This window comes from Poecile atricapillus, chromosome 4 (assembly GCF_030490865.1).
Source record: "Poecile atricapillus isolate bPoeAtr1 chromosome 4, bPoeAtr1.hap1, whole genome shotgun sequence".
Taxonomy (NCBI): domain Eukaryota; kingdom Metazoa; phylum Chordata; class Aves; order Passeriformes; family Paridae; genus Poecile; species Poecile atricapillus.
Genome location: NC_081252.1, coordinates 8,154,179 through 8,170,130, shown reverse-complemented (window position 1 = coordinate 8,170,130; position 15,952 = coordinate 8,154,179). Strand labels below are relative to the sequence as shown.

General features: G+C 41.3%; 1 protein-coding gene across 2 annotated transcripts in view; it reads left to right on the top strand.

Moving 5' to 3' along the window:
* The first annotated feature begins 1,121 nt into the window (after nucleotides 1-1,121).
* PDE5A (phosphodiesterase 5A) overlaps nucleotides 1,122-15,952 on the top strand; it is a 50,582-nt gene continuing 35,751 nt past the window's right edge. For both annotated transcript variants that reach the window (XM_058838108.1, XM_058838107.1), the window contains exons 1-3: nucleotides 1,122-1,407; nucleotides 13,868-14,450; nucleotides 15,158-15,247. In XM_058838108.1, the coding sequence (XP_058694091.1) occupies nucleotides 1,304-1,407; nucleotides 13,868-14,450; nucleotides 15,158-15,247 (777 nt within the window). In that variant the 5' untranslated portion in view covers nucleotides 1,122-1,303. The remainder of the gene's footprint in view (nucleotides 1,408-13,867; nucleotides 14,451-15,157; nucleotides 15,248-15,952) is intronic.

Below are 15,952 nucleotides of genomic sequence, written 5' to 3'. Positions count from 1 at the left end.
TGAAATGGTTAATGCAGAAATCTGTGATTTACACAACGGGTTATTTTATTTTTTTTTCTAACCTACCACTCTTTCCAGGTTTTGGCACTAAACATCTGCTTCACTTATTGCCATGTCGTCTGTCTGTGCAGTTTGCTTGGTAATTCTGTATTTCCCTGCTGAAAGATTTGTCTTTGCCTTGAACTCGTGCTGTGTGTAACTGGCTCATGCTTTATCTTCACATTTGCTCTCTGGTCACCACGCACAACATTTCCCCTGAGATTCCCTTTACAACAGAGTAACGTTCATGTAAAACCTCCCTTTCTGTGTGCCTCCTATTACACAAAAACTCTCACAGCCAAGACACACGTGTCCAAGTCAGTGCTACACACAGATTTGATACAAAGACACAGAAGATAAAACTTTTCCCTCGAGCTCATGGACAGGCTCTTAATCCCTCTGCTGTGAAGTCCCTGCTGCAGCTCCTTCTCAAGCTGCAGAACCCCACCTCTCTACACACAGGAGATAAATCTCTGTATCAGGAGTCTGTATACGCCTGAAAGGGAGTTCAGAGCAGCACAAAATATTTTGTACAAAATATGAAGCTCTCAATTGACTACACAGGGGAATAATTTGCAAGACTCTGAATTCCCTTCCCCTGAAACATTCTGCTATTTGTTACCTTACCTTCAAAGACACTGCACGTGTGGCAACACAGGAAGCCACAGATATGCATCAGATCTTGTAAAGGTGTATTGTGAATGCAGAGTATAAATTATTATAAATGTGTGCACGTGCACATCATAGAATGGAACTACAATACATGAAAGCGGTGCTCAGTTTTAACCAAAATTGCAGTCCCAGCTGTCTAAATGTGAGAAAGTAGGAGCTGTGTGTTGAGCATCCTCAAAGCTAGGCTGTCCTTATTCGGAGTCTAAAACGGATCTAACAGCCGCATTGTAGGCATGAAGGACGGTAAAGCCAGAGCTTTAGTACCCGTACCCAGGCTGAGGTCTGTAAGAGACACACATCGATACCCGACAGGGGAACCCTCCAAAGTGACACTCGATTTACCACTTTTTCGAAGCAGGCGGGGCCGCGGTGGAGGTGGAGCCGGCTCTGCCCGCTGCGGGACCGGCGGCCGGGCCGGAGATGCGCTGAGGTGCAGCGGGCCGGGCTCCCTGCTGCCCGCACACCTGGGAGCGGGACGTAGGCGGGGGTGGGAGCTCCGGGCACCGCAGCTGGAAAGCGGAGCGGGCTGGGCCGGGCCGGGGGAGGCAGCGCCGGCAGCCGCGGAGGGAGGCGGCAGAGCGGCGGCGGGAGCATGGAGCGCTGCTCTCCCCCCGAGCCGGAGCAGGAAGCGGTGGAAGCGTGGCTGGACGATCACGGCGACTTCACCCGCTCTTACTTTGTTAGAAAAGCTACGAGGTAAGACCGGAGCGGCGGCGGATAGAGGCAGTTCCTTTCTTTACAGGAAAACCTCGTTCTTTTCCATTGCACTTGGCTGCCTCCAAAGAAAATAAAAAGAAGCGATTCCCACCCTACCGCCGCCGCCCCCACTCTCGAAAGAGCAAGAACTGAAAGCACCACGCAGCAGCTCCGTGCGGCTGCCACCGAAGGGCACATGCGGCGCTTCCCCGCGGGCTCTCGCCGTCATTCCCCGGGCCGCCCTGCCCGGCACCGCTCGGGGAAGCTGTCCCAGCCCCGCAGCTCCCTGCCCTGGGCTTCCAGTCATTTATTTTGTGCTCTCCTCCGTTCAAAATAGACACGGTCAACTTCCCGTGAGTAGCGAGCAACTATGTATTTCCCCGCCCTGCGAGTAGGTAGAAGCCTCAAAGAGCATCTGATGTCTTGGGGAGGGCGGGTTATGTCAGTACTTAGTCATCTCAAAACAAAGTGCTGCTCTCCAAGAGCTCCGTCACCCTGTGGGTTCGTCACCTTTATTTTGACATGAGGGCGGCCCCCCACACCGGCCAGGGCCACGGGTTAAGCGCCGAGGGAGCTGCTGAGCCGTGCGCGGTGCATTCGAGACCGGAGCCCCGCCCGACGAGGGGGGCTCCTCGGGAGCCCGTCCAGCGGGGAGAGCGCCTCTGGGACACTGTGCCTTCCCCCGGGAGGGAGGCGGGGGGGGCTCTCTGCCCGGCTGAGCGGGGTGCAGCCCGGGCAGGGAGGGCTCGCAGCCCGGGCAGGGAGGGCTCGCAGCCCGGGCAGGGAGGGCTCGCAGCCCGGGCAGGGAGGGCTCGCAGCCCGGGCAGCGGGAGCGCTGCCGGCAGGGGGCGGCGCGGCGCCGGCGGGCGCTGCCGCTGCTCGGGGGCGGCCGCTCCGCGCTCGCCCCTTCTCGGTGCCGGTTCTTGCGAAGAACCCGATACTGAGGACCTGAAGAGCTCGTCTGGGCATTTCCCGCCTCTTGGCTTGACATGCTGCCTTTTGGAGATAAGACGAGGTATTTGCTCACTGTTGTCACACACTTCAACAGCGGGACTTCAAGTTGACTTGGAGTAAATTCGGCTATTTTTAGAAGTGGAGTCAGGTTTCCATTTTGAATATTTTCCGATAAACAAAGCCGTGGGGATGCAGAGCCCGGGCCATCTGCAGCTCCCACGGTATGTCTTAGCGGGAGCTCGGGATAGGAAGTCCAGGGCTGGCTCCGCGGACTCGCCGCGCTCCTCTCGACTGCGCTCCCGGCTCCCGAGCCGCTCGCACCATCTGCTCACCGCTGCTGGTTTGCTTCTTCCCAGAGTCATTTGGCGGGGATGGATGCATTCTGAATGAGGTTTTCCTGCTGCCGCTGCTCCTCTCTGCATGGGATGGGGCGGTAAGAAGAGAAATCCCCATTAATAATTGACTCGCAGAGAGCTGGAAAGCTTCAGGGGTCACCTGCTTGCTTGTGACCATCTGTCAGGCAGTCCCCTTTCTTCTGCTGCTGCTTCCTTAGGTTAATTTAGCAGAAGAAAAAAAAAAAAAAAGCCTTTAAAATGTCTTTTAAATGTTGAATTTTTTTTTTTTTTTAAGGCTGTACATAGGTGCAGGATGCATAGACGGAAGTTAACCTTGATGCTCTCCACAACACCAGTGCGTGGTGTGGCACTGAAGGGCAGCTTGTTTGCCCAGGAAACAGAGTGCTAGCAGCTTTGAGAAGTAGCATTTTCTTAGTTAAGCCGGTCACACTTCCTTTGGAAGCTAGAAGTAGCACTGAACAAATAGGAATGCTAATTAATAGCAACCGCTGTGTCAGATTGGTTTTCCCCATGGGTAGGTTTGGTTAGTCCCTTTCTTTTTTTTTCACTCCGAGGCACAGTTTTACATTTGTGCCGTTCTGAAAGAGGCAGTGCTTGGGAAAATACAATCCAGTCGAGTTTCTGTGATGGCAATGCCTCTGCAGTTAGAGAGGGACTGTGGACTTCTGAGTCCTCGCTTGGCAACAATTCTGTGATGTTTTTGAAATGATAGAAACACTGCAATTGTCTCAAAATTCTCTTCTCTGCTGTCTTGTATGGAATGTATAGAAAACTATAAATAATAAGGAATACCTCTGTTCTGTGTAAGTTTGTGTTTGAAAAGACAAATGATAAATGACTGTATTTTGGTTCGAAGATGATAACATGTAGAGCTGAGTGGTTTGAAAGAACTGCTGTACTTTGCAAAGAGGTTTAGTGTTCCATTTGGTGGTGTTACTTAGGGCTTGAAAAGAGAAAATCCTACCATCTAATACCATGCTTTGTTTTAGCTGAATCTTTGCAGAACAGCGAACATTGAACAAATACCATGCTGTTAATGTTTTGCTACTTAGCATTGTATTTACTCTCTCAAGTAAAGCAGTGTTCCCTGAGCTAATTTCAACTCTTTTTTAATCATAATTTACTGCTTCTGTGTTGGTGTTTTTTTGTTATGTTTCATAATATGCCAAAATTCCCACAGGTCCTGAAAGCAATAGTCTAAGAAGTTAGTTAATCTGGTATCTTGCGGAGCACAGAGGCATATTCAGCTGCATGTTGTGAGGCACAATTGCTAATGGATAAAGATAGTTTCTGTTTCTCAAATATTTATACATAGGAATAGGAAAAGATCACCGGATCCATCATTTATGACTGCATAATACTAGCTGTTTACACTCATATTAATGAGCTTTGAATTATAACCTAATTTAACAGTTTTATAATGAGAGTTGAATAGTTAATATCTTTTTTTCTGCAATTAATTCCCACAGTGTTTTACATAGTAGTTCTGTTGGTAATTTCCAGACACAAAGAAGTTTTAATTAGGTGTCTAAATAATACTTAGAAGATGTATGTTATGTGGGTTTTTTTAAAGTGTATGGTTAAGGTTATCATCTCATATGATTGAATAGTTGCTTCCTGATCCAGTTTGCATAGGGCAGATTGGCATTAGTATCTGTTGTAGTGGTTTTGATAGAAATTGTGTTTTCTGGCAAGGTGGCACTTTAAAAGCTGTGTCTTTCTAGTCACAATTTGTTCATTAAGTGACATCTGTTGGAGTCACTGCGCTCCCTGGTCCATGTTCTGGATTCTTGGAGAGAAGGGCTGCAGGTTGTCAGCTTAACAAGTGTGCACCTGTGTTCCTCTCTCCCCTCTGGAGTGTTGCTGAAGATGAGCACATTCCAAGGGCTTACACCTTGCATTTTGATCTGCAATGCCTCGAGGCTGGCAGTGGCTGCAGGAAGGCCACATCCCAGCCTCCTTCCAGGCTGGGCTGGCTCTAGGGATATTCTGCAATAAAACCGCGTTGGTTGAATTCCACGTGAGCAGTGCGAGGCTGCAATCCTACAGGCGTGTAATCCAGGTGAATAGCTTTGAGTCCTCTCTCCTTTGAGTAGGTGAATAAACTGGGATCTCATCAGTAGGAAGGTATGGAATGAGTTATTTATTACTTTATTTCGTACCAGGGAGCTGAGTGGCATGAGGAGGCAATATAAATAGCTGTTATCCGTGAGGTGTTGTTCCAGGATGATCAAAGTGCAGCACAACAAAGGGGAAATGTGTCACCGGCACACTCGGGGATGAGATGAATTTGGTTCACTCACTGAGGCTGTGCTGCCTGACAAAACTTCTGGCTGGAGAGTTTGCTACTGCACACTTCAGGGTCAAGAGTTTCTAAATGCCTCGCTCCTATGAAGTTTAAGCTTTTTTTTTTTTTCCCAGCTCTTGTTATTTTTCCCTTCCCAAAGTTTTAGAATTTCCTCTCATGTTCTGCCTTCCCAGAAGCAGAAACCTTTTCAAGGTGATTCTGCTTTATTGCTACAACTATGATTGTTCTAAGTAGGTTCTATAAAAGCATAATCTGCAGGGTTTTGGGGTATTTTTTTTGGTCACATTTATGGCTAAATTCATTACAGGTTTTGTCTTCCTGAAGTTTTATCTTTTTACATTCCTTTGAAAAAACAACCTATGCATTGCCATGCTCAAATATCACACTTATTTCAACCTGCTGTGGAATATTTCTGTACTTCTGACTTCCTGTTTGTCCCTGTTTTAAAAATATGGGAGTGATTCTCTCTCAGTGCTCTTTGCACTCAGAAGTAGCAGACTGCCAAAACAGCCAAAGTAAAATTTCTCCTCTCAATTGGAGGTAACTGTATTGTTACAGGCAGCTTTTATCTGCCTTTATCTTTTATTTTTTCCCTAAATGTATGGTATGATGAAGACAAATAATTGTCCCAAATCTTATATGTCCTTCAGTAGGAATAAGATTATTTTGTTATAAATACATCTTGGCTTATTAGCAGGTTTGAAAAATATTTACAAATTTAAAAAGGTGGGGTTGTATTTGGAAAAAATAGATGTTCTTAACAATCTGGTACTTCACAGTGCTTCACTGAGGATTCCAGAACTGGTGTTTACTGGGGAGCTGTGCTAAAATTCAGATATTGCATTACTTGAATATATCAACTACATGTATTACTTGGAAAAAACTCAAACACAGTTGTTTGGGATGGTTTTCTTTTTTCCTTCTTGATGGCTGGTGGACAATCAATTTATAATGTGCTGCCTGTGGTACTACATTAGTTGGGACATTTGCCTTCTAGTCTCTGTCTGGAGGGCTTTTAAAAATGTCTTGTAGTTTGAGCCAGCTATCTGAAGTTGAATCTCCTGAATATTACGTGTCATATGAATTCTAGGCATTGGTAATGCATGTGTGCTTAATTTCTTGTCATTGAGTGAAAATTCTGATTTTCAAAGATAAAGCTATTCGAGGTTTTCTGCACTGAAACGTGCTGTGGCCTGCGTTTTTCTTAAAAAGTAATAATCCTAAAAATGCATCGGTATCAACCATATGTGTGTGCTCCTAACATGAGCTTGGCAAGTAGACTGTGAGCTTTGAACTTCCATGATTGAAGGAGCTTTTCAGTGGAGGCACAGAATTCAGTGCAGAGAGTTGGGGTTTGCTGCAACTTTTCTAAGTTACCCAGTATAAAGCATTTACAAGAGGGCTGCAGACCCACTGATTCTTGGGAGTGTGGCTTGAAACCCACAGGAAGCAGCGGTGTTAATGGAGGGGATCAGAATATTTTCTCCCACTTATTTGGTTTTATTGGATGTTTACTGAGCTTTTATGAAAACTAAGTACAGGGGAAAAAAATCAATTTCTGTGAAAACTTGGAAAGTTTTCTTGTTGGTGTAATGATGTTTATAGTTATCCCGCTTATAAATAATGTATCCATATCCTTCCTTATGCCTTTCATGATAACAGCAAAGTTTTAAGGTGAGCCTAAAATATTTTTTAACTACTGATTCAAAAAGCATTCAGGAAGGTGAGGAATATTACCTGTGTTCATCAAGTTGCAAATGTTATTGACTCCTGGCATTTGTTGTTGGAAATACAGTGAGATAACTGCAAAGTGAGATGAGTGCTGGAGTATTTTGGAAAAAAATCTCTAAAACAGCAATTATTGTAGACTGAAGAAATTGTCATTTGAGAAATGATAAGAAACCACTTTCTAGCTATTTACATCTTAAATTCCCCCAAAGCTCTAAACTGAACTCCTACACAGAATCTTTGGTATGGAGATGAACTAGTCAGCAGAAACTGAGAGTAGCTACAAGGAGAATGTGTTTTCACTCAGTTCTGCTTGCCCTATGCAACAAAGAATCAAATGGGTGTGCAGAATACATTAATTAACTACACTGGTAAACCTCAGACAATTGGTGGAAAATAAGATGAAGGGAACCACTCTGACAGTTTACATCCCTTTTTGCCTCCTCCTGTTTCAGGGGAACTACTACCATATTACAGTAGTTTTGATAATGCCAATAGGCATTGAAATCTCATTTCCATTGCTGGGTGATTTTTTGGCTGTAGCTGGGGAGACTTTAGAGAACAGGGTCAAATTCCTGGCAACTGAGGAGAGAAGTGGAGCTGAGGGATACATTGCCTCTGCAGGAGACTCAAGAAAGTCTGACACCTTTCTTTGATTTCTAAGTTATAAAGGATCAGGAAGGTTCTGTATTGGCTATCTGCTGAAGAATCCTCATGTGAGGAGGATTTAGGCAATACATTCTTGACTTGAACTAAGATGCTACTGCCTGTTTTCATTTTCACCACTAATGCTTTTTTGTTTTGTTGTGGTAAAATATAATTACTAAAAACACAGTATAGAAGTATTTCTTTTCCTTACTGGAAAAGAAACATACATAAATTTATATGGAATGCTTTCTCTTTGATATGGTTGACTTGAAGAAAACCATATTTTAAGAAGGGCATTAAATACAAAAGGAGCTATTTGCAAAGTGCCAGAAAAGACGCCCTCGTGGATAACACAATGGTTGTAATTTCACATTGGGTCTGGCACTGAAAATATCACCACAAAATATATTTGCTTAGTAAAAGATACATATTTTTCCCCACTTATCTGTGCATTATGGATAACTCACCCCAGCAGGGAGAGCCAAAGCCTCTGCAGCACTTCAGTTGTGCCTAACCCCTGGTTTATGAATTCAGGTGGAAATGAAGTCCTGCCGAAGATTTACATGAGATCTCCAAGCAGGTGGGAATTTAACTCTTAATCCACATTTCACTGAAATTACTGGTATTATCCTACTGCATTCCCCCAAAAAAATCATTTGGTACCTAGTTATTTTTAATTTTTCCTTTTTTTGAGTTTGGAGCAAGAAGCAAACATAGGGAGGAGAAATAAAGGTCAGGTTTTAGAATTTGAACTTGAATCCCTGAGGATTTATTCTGTCTTTCTTTATAGTGCAAGTAGAAAGTCTGTTCTGTGGAAGAAAGCTTTCTTGTAAAAAGTGAAGCTTTAGGTTAGGTTATTAAACAAAACTTGAAAATAGCCAAGAATAGCCTGTCAGTGTTAGTTTTCCAATCTGAATTCTTTTGCTAATAAAGCAATCTCTGCCTTCTATTTAAAAAAAGAGCATTCAGACAAGATGAAAATTTCATCATTCTAAAAAGTTATTTCAGTCTCATGAGCATGGTTTGAATCAAGAATTAGCATTCTAAATTAAGAACTGTATTCAAACAGAAGTAATTTCTGCCAATTGAAATATTTAAAGCTAAATGCATGCTAATATGTTTGACCGAATTGTGCTAAAAAACTGGCACTGTTGTACCTCATATTCCAGAGTTGCTTGCCTACTACTGTGAGAAGTGGCATCTCCACTGACTATAATTGGGAAGGGTTTAAGGAAAAAACATCAATTGTTTTTATCAATCTACTCTTTTAGCCAGTTTGAAAACACTTCTTTTACAGTCAGTTTTCTGTTTCCATCTAATGAGGCCTTATACAATTTATTTAAATATTTCCATTGCTAGAAGAGAGACAAAACCACTTAGAATGTGATTGTGAAATGGGAAGTACTAGAAAGAAAATGGGAAGGCAATTATTATCCAGGTGGCTTTGCATTTCAAACTCCTCTGATGAAACCAAATAGTTTTGGAGTTTTTGCTAATGCTTTGAATGATTTTTGTGTCTAAATTATGTCAAGATGCTGGAGAGAAATTTGAAGACATCTAGTGGTTATTTTATGGAAGGGAACTGAGAAAACAGTTCCAAAGTTTAGCTTGAAATATTGTTGGTTTCAACATCGACAGGATTAGGCTACAGGAATTCAGACACTGAAAGCTGGCATTTTCTAGTAGGCAAGTTTGTAATCCCTCTCCTGAAGTGTGTTACCAATAACTGCTGGCTGGAATGAAAAATTAGCAGAACAGTCCATGCAACTACTAAAACCTTACACACTGTGTCTGTGAGTAACAGAGAAAACAGGGAATTATTTGCTGTTTCACTGAAAACTACTCATCACTGTGTTCTGTCTTACAGAACTTCAAATGTTACACGTTCTTTGTGCCAGGCAAGCAATGTGCAGTTTTTACTGTCATTGTTGCATCTCAGTGTTACCTTTGCATTCTGGTTTTTGTACATTTTCTCCAAAGGTGCCAAGCAATTGTGCTCAATGATCCCCTTGGTGTGTTCTTACACAGGCAGTGTGGCTGTATGTAAGCAAGACAATCACAACCTGGCTTTTAATAAACGCCTTCACTGGGTTGGGTTTTGTGTTTGTTTTTTTTGAGAAGTCTGCTGTGTTCTTTGAAGATAATCACAATGAAGCAAAGATGGGTACAATGAATTATTTAATATTCCTAGTGTATGAGTAGCATAGCAATTAGTGTTGTGTCAGTATGGTTTGATGCACACAGCCCAGGAAATACAAGAAGATTCTCTTCAGCTCTACATGTGCCCTCCTGCATGACCTGGCTCAAGGCATGTTGCTTCCTTGTCCCTGTGTTTTCTCAAACATCCATTTTCTATTTTTATTGCCAATTTATACCAAAAACTTCTTGCTCTGGGGGCAGGTCTACTTTCTGTGCAGCATTTAACAAATCAGGGCCAAAGGGTTTTAATTCCTCTGAAGCTCACAAGGTCTCTGGTACTGCAGATTACGTGTGCTTGTATATAAGCAGTGATAGAGGGGAGGATCACACCATATTTTCTCTTTTTTTTTTCTTCAATGTTTTGCCTGCCATTGCATTTTTATCCCCTTCTTAGCACTATCATCTCAAAATTCCTTTCCAGTTTTGTCATCTGCTGATGAAGTCACCAGCCAAATTCAGCAGTCACTACTGTCATGTTTTATAGAGGAAAGATTGGATTTGGCTGATGGGAGTGACTAAAAAATAGTAACTTCATATTCTACTGTTGCTGTTCATGAGCTCTGGGATAAATTACATATTTCTTGAGTGAAGGTTTGTATTAAAGGATCATAGTGCAGCAAAGATGCGTCCTGGTCATGAGGAATATTGGGTGCTGTAACTCCTCAACTCGTGGTGACTGCTGTGGTGGGATAGAGACACCGCATTGAGTTTGTCTGCATTGATCACTGTGGATCAGTATCAGCTCCTGCAACTTCGATACTACAGCCAGGGTCTTGTCCTTACAATCAGCTCTTGACAATGCCAATGCTTAGTGAAGACTGTTCATATGAATAGTTACAAGTGTTGGCTTCTTCCTGCAGGCCTTTCAAAATGACTTCTTAATTGTACATGGCACTCGTTGCTGATTTCCAGGAGCTTCACTCGTGGCTCAGGATGTGTCTGGTGTCAGATAACTGCTGAGCTAATTCTGTGCTCTGAGAGTACTTGTGTTAGTCATAATACCCTTCTTGTCATGCATTGTTAAATAGGACTGAGTGTCAACAAGAGAACATGTCAAGACACTGAGAGATTTTAAATAGCGTTAGAATACGTCAGCTCATGCGAAATGCTGGTTCTTCCACCCGTGTGTGTAACTGGGTGAGTAAAAGGAGCTAAATAGTTTCCTTGTTAGAAGAGGCATTTCGTAAAGGTCACTGAACACTGTTCTTTTTCCAGTTGAATTTTGAATGGCTTTCCTGTTGCCCAAAGTAAAATGCTTAAAAGGCTTGAATTTGAAAACCATGCTTTACCCAATTTAGTTAAGGATTAGTTGTTGTTAATCTAAAGTTTTCTGAGAACCACGCACTGCTGGCAAATTATTGAACCATCACCCAAGAGAAATTAAAGGACAGGAATATGTTATTCATAATTATGCAGCTCCACCTATCATTCTGTTCAATGTTTAAGTGCTTTATAAACAGCATTGATACCCAACAAGTAGTCAGTTCTTGTTAAACATAATTCCTTTCATGTGAAAGGTTTTACAGCTGTGTTCCACATCCCTCAATAACCTCCGTAAGAAATGCATGCTTATTTTACACAGTAAAAAGGCAAGAGGGTAAAAAAAATTAGTAATCTCATGGCCACAGCTTGAGAACAGGTATTAGCATTCAGAGGACATTGTTCTTACTGATTGCTATTGCTACACCATTAAGGCCTGGGAAAATCGTAACACGACATGGCAGAATAAATAAAATGACAGGTTTCTACTGATAAATCAAATTTCTGCTGTAGCTTTTTCTTTATGCATGAAGGGTAATTTCAGATTCTTTCTCTGCCTAGTGTCTTCTACCAACACATCCACGCATGTAAATTCAGTGTAAATCAGGAGAATGATAGCTTTTTATATTTACTCCTTTCCTCAGGATTAATTAAGCAGTGAATCAGATTGTTCTGCAAATTGCTGTCACCCAACAAAAGCACAGGTTCACTTCCAAACATGCCTTCAAACATGTGCATTTTCAATTACATGGCTTTTGAGCCTCATCAGTTGTTGGAGAACACCCTCCATCTGGTACTATGTTATTACTGCTACTTTTCAGTCTTACCTTCCATTAATGCCAGTCCTCAGTGCTTAGAAACAAAGTCAGCAGACATATGGATCTGGGTCAAATCACCAATCTTCTTTAAAACTATCAGTTTTTTCTATACCTACCTTCTTGTGTCTGAGGCTTAAATGCCTCCAGCTGGCATTTGCAGGTTTTTCTGGAGCCTTAGTGCTAGATGAAAGTTTTGTTACGGAGAAGCTAAAATTTCCTGGTAATTTTTTATTATGAAGAGATCAGAGTAAAACAAAAAGGACCCCCAATATAATGCATTTGCTACTAACAGTTAGCAGCATCAACTTTAGAGGTTGTACTATATTTACATAAAGATTTTTGTACCTTTAGCTTTTTCATTTTCTTAAGGATATTTTTGGTAATTGAAAATTTTTATTCTTTCTCATTTAGTCTATGAAATGAAAATTCCAAGTGTTACCAAATGCTAGCTTCTTATTTTGACTCTCAGTGAAACAGCTTTTGCAAATGTGACACTGTCCTATGCAAATCATATTATTCATTGCAGTAATAAATGGTCATACCTCCCCCATTTAATGTTTATCCTGTTTAAGTACTTGAAAGTAACACTTTTAAAGTCAAACTTTTAATAATATGTTCATTGTTCTTTGCTTCAAGAAATACTTGGATGAGGTTACTGCACAAAAAATAGGTATCACTGCTTTAATAAAGGGGGATCATTGGTTTCTAATAATTCATTTTTTTTATAGCATGTTTGCCTGCTGTTGAGGTCTCTAAATGATATGTGATCAAAAAATCTCTTTCAAGCCTTCCTAAAAGAAGTCAAATGACTTTGCTTTTGTGGCTTGCTATTACAAATAACATTGTTGGACTGTTGGACTTTAGGTTTTAATTGATCACTTTGCTTTGAGTTAAGGGTTAATTGTGCTTGCAGTATTGCATCCTACAGCAAAGATCAAGGTGTGCTGTAAGGAAAATAAGACTATTGTACAGTGCTTTTCACGTGTAACGTACACCGATGCGTGTAACTGATCAGCGGCTGACTAACCTGACTCAGTTCCATGGCTTCATTCAGCTTCACTCTCAGAATTCCTGTGGTCTGCTGAGCAAATAAAAAATATCCCAAATTTAAAACATGACCACCATGAAAGGTTTCCAAAAGATCAGACTTGTTAATAGGATTTTTGCTGTTCCTAGGCTCGTTATGTTATGTAATACAGCAAAAATCCATTTTTTCTGAGAGGAGGGCATGTGCTGCGAGGAATCCTCAACATTGAAAAAATGAAATAAAAAGCCCTGTACTTAAAAAAACCCAACCAAGCAAAAGACAAAAAGAAACTGAAACAAAAACCCCTCCGATTTTGGACAAGAAAATATTATAATGATAAAAAAAGTGTACTTATGGTGTAATGATGTGCTGTATTTAGTGAGGACATTATTAGGATTTGCTTCCTAATGCAAAGTTAATTTGAGTAGCACAGTTGAGCACTAAAGATGAATGCCATTTTTTGATTAGTGATGAGCTCTTAAAAATACAGTTTTAGGGTTGAGTTAGACAATGAGTGTCATCTGCAAGGAAAGGAAATAGGAGAGATGCATGAAAACAGTCTGTTCTTATTTTGAAGGGGGTTGAATTAGTAATATTCATGTTTATTTAATGGTTTTTAAGTAAAACTTTTATGCTTTGAGTCCAACCAGCATTTTTTATTAACTTGGAAGGGTAGAGGAAGTTAACTCAAAAACAGTATGTTGGCAACAGAAAAATAGGAGGGGCTGTAGGTGATTGACAGAGAATTTTTCTTTTTAGAGGTTAGAAACAGAAAATTTTGTCTTCAAATTAATATATCTATATATGTCTTATATAGAAATCCAGATCTTAGGAGTAGAAAGAACTGGAACTTTTCAGTCAAAAAATGATGGTGTAAATTTCTGATCTGTACTCTGAAAGCCACAGCACAAGTGGTCCTCTTCTGCCCTATTCAGGTATTTCCTCTAGGCAAAAATAGTTTTTTTGGTTTTTTTTCATGGGGCAGAAGATGTTACTGCTTAATGTAGGCTAAGTGCTGCATAAAATTGGAGAATATTGATACAGAGGAGTCTAAAGGTGCATCAGTGTCCTCTGTTTGAAAAGGTTTAGTTATCCTTTCACAGTGTCAGCTAGAGGATTTTCAATTCACGTCATTCGCTGTATTTTTGGTTTTGTTTTATAGAGAAATGGTTAATGCATGGTTTGCTGAGAGAGTTCACACCATCCCAGTCTGCAAGGAGGGAACCAAGTCCCAGAGCGAAGCCTGTGCCTGTCACCAGCCTGCCTGTGCCGAGACCACCAACTCTGGGACACCAGCAAGGAAAATCTCCGCTTCTGAATTTGACAGGCCCTTAAGGCCTATTTTTGTCAAGGACTCGGTAGGAGCAGTGAGCTTCCTCTCTGGCTCTGACAAGAAGGAACAGATGCCTCTGCAATCTCCAAGGATTGAGACCAGTGCAGGGGATCAGTGCTCGAGACTATTAGAACTTGTGAAAGATATTTCTAGTCACTTGGATGTCACAGCGCTTTGCCATAAGATCTTCCTACACATCCACGAGCTGATCGCAGCCGATCGCTATTCCCTGTTCCTGGTGTGTGAGGACAGCTCCAATGAGAAGTTTCTCGTGAGCAGGCTGTTTGACGTGGCAGAAGGATCCACCCTGGAAGAAGCTTCCAACAACTGCATTCGCCTGGAGTGGAACAAGGGCATTGTGGGTCACGTGGCAGCCATAGGGCAGCCTCTCAACATCAAGAATGCCTATGAGGTAAGTCAAGGAAATTTATCTTCAGCAATTCTTGAAAAAGAAGCCACCACGTGCTGGAACGTTGCATTTTAGTGCCTGTATTTGGTATTTTGTAATTTGTATTTGTATAGACTTAGAGCGGTCAAGATGCAAACTTGACACCATGGTTTTGGTTGTAATGCATATATTGTAGATACAAGTGCATACAGAAACGTGAAGCTAGGGCTAAAAAAATCAGAGTTCTATTGAGGTGATTATTCAGAGTTCAGTACTGAGGTGAATAAATGAAATGAGCAATCTCTGATAAAAACAAAACCACTAACCACTTTTATGAAACTGTGCTCCTCTGTGGGTGCAGATCTTTTAGTTTATTTCTGTAATTTCTTCTTGATGATAAAAGGTAAACTAGGTGTGGTTAATCCATGAGCATATTTATTACAGTGATGGTCTAGGCTCAAAAAAAAAAGCTTCTCCTAGGGTTTGGGTTTTTTGGTTTTTATAGCAGTGGTCTCAATCTATTGGCACCCATGTTCCACACAAATGCTTTTCTGTTGTTAACACACTAGTAGTAACAACTTTATATAATTATTGGCAGGTAATGAAACCTTTCTTATCCTGGGTAACAGTCAAATAAAATATTAAACTTTTTTTTAATCTATAAACCAAGGAAGAAAAAGAACTGATCTTTAGGCTAGTAGTCTAAAAATTGCATTCTTTTCTTTTACCAGGATCCAAGATTCAATGCAGAAGTTGACCAGATCACAGGGTATAAGACTCAGAGCATTCTCTGTATGCCAATAAAGAATCACAGGGAAGAGGTAAGCTCCAATCTTGGGATCACTTCACTTTCCAGTCACGTGTATGCTTTAAACTTTCATTAGCTGGCAGTCATCATCTACCAACCATCTCTTTTTTTTTTTTAGCAGGACTGTTTATGTTTGTTTAGACTGTAATTTTATCTTATCTAGCTGGGTAATGTAAGCCAAAGGGAACTGTCAGGAAGAGTTTAATCCCAAATGCTGCAGTAGAATATATGTATTTAACTCCAGAAGTGCTGTTCCGGCTTCCTGTACTCAGTATCTATCAGCATTAAAGTTCTCTGCACACTTACTGGTCTATCTCAAATTGTGATTAAGTTACTGTACTTCAGCTTAGCTTGTATCTATATTGCTTCATTCAGAGGGCACAAACTGGGTTTTATCATTGTCTAAAAACCTGATTATTTTTACACTCCCTTAACTCAACATGGTTCCTAATTTATTACTTATGAGCTAAGTGCCAGGCACTGAAAACACACGGTGTCAATGTGATTCAGAAAAGTCATCCTCGAGTCATAACTTAAATCACTCCTAATTGGAAACAGTGTGAATCTGTTCACTGAACTCTTGTCCATATTTCCTGTTCATGCTGCTTCTCATGGGAGCTCTCTCATCCTGTCTCATGCTATTGCAGTAGGGAGAATTATTATTATGAGCTAACAACACCTTCTTGCCCTGAGTATTTGAAGAGTGAATTCAGTGAAG